Here is a 4,728-nt window from a genome sequence, read left to right on the forward strand (position 1 = left end):
CAAACAAAAAATACAAAGGTTATCCTCTTGTACCCATTTTGTAATGAAATTCTCGAATTTTCTTTAGAGTGGTGAAATAATATGTAACATACATGATTAAAATACAGTGTAATGCCATGAATTCCAATGCTAAACATTACAATTCTCCATTTAATAAAATATGTAACACGTAGATGTATTTCAACAAGCGTATAAAAAAAAGTTTAATTCGTAAAGTTTTTGACCGATTTATATAGCTATTCTAATATAATGATTTTGATGTTTACCAAGTGGTGACACACAATCACATACTGTTAAATGTCTATCTTTTTTGTAATCTAATTTACAGAATATAATATCCCTAGTTGTATATCGGTAAAATTAGGGTTATTACAGTTTAGATTAAATTTCATTATAATAATTTTAAATCATATAAAAATTACTTTAATGCAACAGATGCCGTCAAATCGTCCAATTATCAATAACAATAGATCATTTGGCCCCTTTTCGCACCGCATTCCAGATTTAACAATTATAGATAATATTTTATAAAGTGGGCATGAAGTTTTGAAGTATTACTGAAGGAGGACTACAAAGGTTCGTTTCCGAAATGGTTTCTTTTCAATTGTTCACCATAGTCTTCACACTTACATTTTATTTTAGCTTCAATGAAGGTGAGTTTCTATCTCTCTCTCTCTCTCTCTCTCTCTCTCTATCTCGTAATTGTGCGAGCTTTTCATCGATTTTAGATATAAAGTAAACAAGTCTAAATAAATGAAGTGTATTATTATCATTCTTATAAAAAATACTATTTTTTAATCTTTAGCCACCCATAATAGATGTGCTACTGAAGTGTGCATGGACAGTAAAATTGATATTAATAAAGAACTGAGCGAAAGAATAAATTTTACAAATGGACCAGAAGGATTGCGCGTTCGCTTCAAACCCGGCCTCTTTAGCTTTGGGTGCAGGTTTGTAAAACAAGTTTACCCTTATTTTAATAAAGTAGTTTTCTATATCTCAATTTTTGCCTTCTAGTAACTATCAATATTAAGTTTTACATTTTGAAATTAAATGCAAAAAAGGATTGATGAATATTCTGAGCATGTGTGTATTCAATATTTTTTCAATAGTTAATATATGTAGCATAATTTGCAATTTAGTTTCACTTTTCCTGGTGGTTCGTGTATTTATCCCCCCCAATACACTCAATCATGGGATGTTTTTATGAAAGTAAAAAAAATGAACTAAGTGTTTTAGCAGTTTGAAAAAAAAAACGAAGAATGTTTTTTGAGTATATCTTTATAAATATCTAATAGATGAAAGGTCCTGTTCATGGATTCATATTGTGACCGCGACTTTTGCAGTCAGAAAAGCAGAAAACCATTTGCCATTATTTTTCATAGTCCTTAAATTCGCCCTTTATGTAACGAACATGAAACAGTGAAATACATAAGACAAGTTAGGAACTTATTGGAAATACGAGGGTTGTCCGTCAAGTTCGTGGACAAGCCAAAAATTTAATAAAAGTTGAGTCATTGATATTTATGATTGGCATATTTCTAATCCTTTACTTAATGTCAATTGAATAATATAAAAATTTATTCAATTTCAAATGTTTAATTACAATTATGGCTTCATAATTAGACTTGGAATGGAGACCCGGAGCAACGCAAAATTTTAACTAAAAAAAATATTTATCACTTTTTAAATTTCATTTGTATTTAAAAAAATTCTTTGGAAATCTGAAAGAATTTTACATTTTGAGGTTGACAAAAGTTATCACGTCAAATCTGCAAAATTTGAACGTTCAAAGTTTCAAAATGGCTAAAATAAGTTCAATCAGCGTTAGAATTTATTAAGACAGGATCGGAATTGTTCAAAAAAGAGACTTTTTCGGAATAAGTGGAGCAGTGAACAGTGATAAAATTCTGCGTTGACACGGGAAAGACACCTACAGAGACCAATACATTCTGTAAACAATCGGGAAAACATAGTAAAAGAAGTCGTTCACTAGTATTTAAGTGGCATATAATATTTTCGGAAGGAATGAACAGTTTACAGGATGACATGCGTGAAGAAAAACCATTATTCCGAGATTGCAGTGCTGTAGAATATGAATTTCGTAACGTGATCATGCCGTATTTCCGTAAATGAAATCGTCTTTACACGGACAGTGGTTGGATGATTGCAGGATATGAGACAGGCATTGTTAAATATTATTTTAAGAATGAAACCTGAACATTTTGTGCATACTTTTATGACTGGTCAAAACGACATAAGAAATGTATTTAGTTAAACGCTGACTATGTTGAGAAAAGTTACTACTGCTCGTATTTAGCTTTTGATGTCGGTAACGTCAAAAATTTTCGTTTTAGTGCTCCGGGTATGAGTGTATGTCTTTTTTGTATCTGATAAAATTATAACCTTTTGTGCTTTGTCTTTGTTGAAAACTTGCATATTTATAAAATGAAACATGAATTTAATGAAAATAATAGTTTCAAATATTTTGTCAATGTTTGTTTTTAAAATTATCAATGCTGTCCACGAACTTTACGGACAACCCTCATATTATATGAAACAAAGAACTTAAATTATAATATGTTATTGGAATAATCAAGTTCATATACTGGTATTTCCTTTTTACAAGTATAAAACTGCCTTACCTGTTGGAACTTCTCATCACGTTTTAGCTACTTTGACATGTACAAGGCTTGTGTACCTACGGGGTTGGATCCATGTATTCCAATAGAGTACCGACAGAGGGCGAAGGAATTTTTTGAAGCTTACGATGACATTGCATGTACCAAAGACGATAGTAAGCAGAATGATTCTTAGAATTTTTTAAAAAATAAATTAGGGATTCTAGTTGCTGGGGTTTATTTTTCTTATAATCTGAACAAAGGTAAGAAAAAAATATTTTCGATTAAGTGTATGCCTTTTCTCTCTCAATTTTATGTATTTTTTACGAGGAGACATAATGATCTAATTCAATTTACTTCCGACTTTCATAGGTAAACGAAGGAAAGAATAATCCAAGACAAATTGTGATCAAGCAAGATACATTCATTTTCAAAACACACATATCGATACCAATATGCCAATTTTTTAACCTGCAGGGACAATAAAAGCGTAAGATCAGGATCTCATATATTGGTTTAATTAAAACATATCTATAGATAAACATTTTAACAGACGCAATGTTCTAGAATACAGGTTTGAGTATTATTTGACTTGAAAAAAATATATATGCATATTTAACGGTTTGAACAAATTCCACCTCTGTGTGTGTATATATCACTCTCTGCAGGACTGGACAAATTGATTGACTGTATGAACATGGACAAAGTCCAAAAAATGTTTTTTGAGGACTTGCTGATTAATGGTTTCTCCCTTCTGTCTCGAATGAAAACGAATGATTCTGATGTATGCAGGTTAGTAATTACTTAATTTTATCATATTTCTCATTATTTATTTGAATGATATTATTTAATCTTATGTGTAAAAATTTCACTTAAAATTCACAAGTAATACCACAGTACATGCAATTTCAGTGAAATGAAGTCGAAAATCAGTGAGACTGTGACAAAGCTCTCGGCCTATTGCGACCATGATGGTCTGCGAGCTCTTTTGCAGTACATGAACGAACTGGCAGAGGAGCTACAGGACGTTTTCCAAATGATTGCACGTGAAACGGGATACGAAGAAATTTGCTATGACGAGTTTATGGAAGTGACGTCATCATCCCAGAGTTCCCTTACCAGACGAGCTTCATTCATGAAGACCCCCCGGATCGTCCGATCTCTGCTTGGATTTTAATTCTCTACTGTTTGTTTTCTCATTAAAGCAATCATGCATGGAATAAAAAATGAGTATTGCAAACCACAAGTATATTTTGTCCATTATTATTCAAGAATTACCAAAAAATACAGCACCTTTCATTACATATGTCCCAAGTACCTTTGCGTAGAAAATCGTTATTTTTAATTAATAAAATAAAGGTATCTTAATGGAAGGAAATGAACAATCTGGCATTTTTATGTATGATGTCAGATATGATGTCCAAAGAAAAACAAACCAAAATTTCGATATTGTCTAAAAAGCAAGGACTTGAAATGGAGGATTTGCATTTTGAATGTCATTCACACAGTACTGTTGCCTAATAATGCAAAAACATATAAAGGCCAAGTAAAAAATGTTGTAAAAATAAACTATGTGGTATAAAATAACACAGAAAGAAATTAATGGATTCATTTGCAAATACCAGATTTGTGTTAAACTTACAAAGACGACATCATATAGCTAGATTGCCTTATTCAAAACAATACTTTAGGAAAAGCAAGTTTAAAGAGGAGTGTTTTATGAGCAGTCTTTTTTTATTCCTATATGAGAAGGAACTTGCTCAAAAACTGTTACATAAGAAAAAATAATATAAAAGAAACCACTTGATCTGGCCATTATGTATCGACGATGTGTTATGAATTCACAATAGTTTCTTCCATTCATATTTCGAATCGGTATATCCAAGAGACTCTGAAATATAACATACCATTGAATCTGCCTCATTTATGTCATATCTGAAAGTTTTACTGACTACATACAAAGTGAGCCAAGTACAACTAACAATTCTTTTCTAACCAATTTTCATCTCCTATTTTAGTTCATACAAGAGCTTGCTCAAAGTAGGACCAATTTCTTGAACAAGGCAGAAACTTTAAGATATGATTATTAAAGGGATGTTAATTAGAT

General features: G+C 31.2%; 1 protein-coding gene across 1 annotated transcript; it reads left to right on the forward strand.

The window, feature by feature from the left end:
* Window positions 1-503: 503 nt before the first annotated feature.
* Window positions 504-3,867, forward strand: LOC134269022 (uncharacterized). Its single transcript, XM_062751245.1, has 5 exons — window positions 504-653; window positions 806-950; window positions 2,673-2,797; window positions 3,290-3,413; window positions 3,534-3,867. The coding sequence occupies exons 1-5, from the start codon at window positions 590-592 to the stop codon at window positions 3,796-3,798; spliced, it is 723 nt and encodes a 240-aa protein (XP_062607229.1). The 5' UTR covers window positions 504-589; the 3' UTR covers window positions 3,799-3,867.
* The last annotated feature ends 861 nt before the right edge of the window (window positions 3,868-4,728 follow it).

This window comes from Saccostrea cucullata, unplaced genomic scaffold (genome assembly GCF_032062105.1).
Source record: "Saccostrea cucullata isolate Sc308-1 unplaced genomic scaffold, CSIRO_AGI_Scuc_v1 ctg2293, whole genome shotgun sequence".
Taxonomy (NCBI): domain Eukaryota; kingdom Metazoa; phylum Mollusca; class Bivalvia; order Ostreida; family Ostreidae; genus Saccostrea; species Saccostrea cuccullata.

Bases quoted from the DNA above. Each gene is read 5' to 3' on its own strand.
- LOC134269022 (XM_062751245.1), top strand. From the start codon at position 590: ATGGTTTCTTTTCAATTGTTCACCATAGTCTTCACACTTACATTTTAT. The intron at 951-2,672 runs GTTTGTAAAACA...ATCACGTTTTAG, and splicing joins CTCTTTAGCTTTGGGTGCAG to CTACTTTGACATGTACAAGG. The intron at 3,414-3,533 runs GTTAGTAATTAC...ATGCAATTTCAG, and splicing joins AATGATTCTGATGTATGCAG to TGAAATGAAGTCGAAAATCA.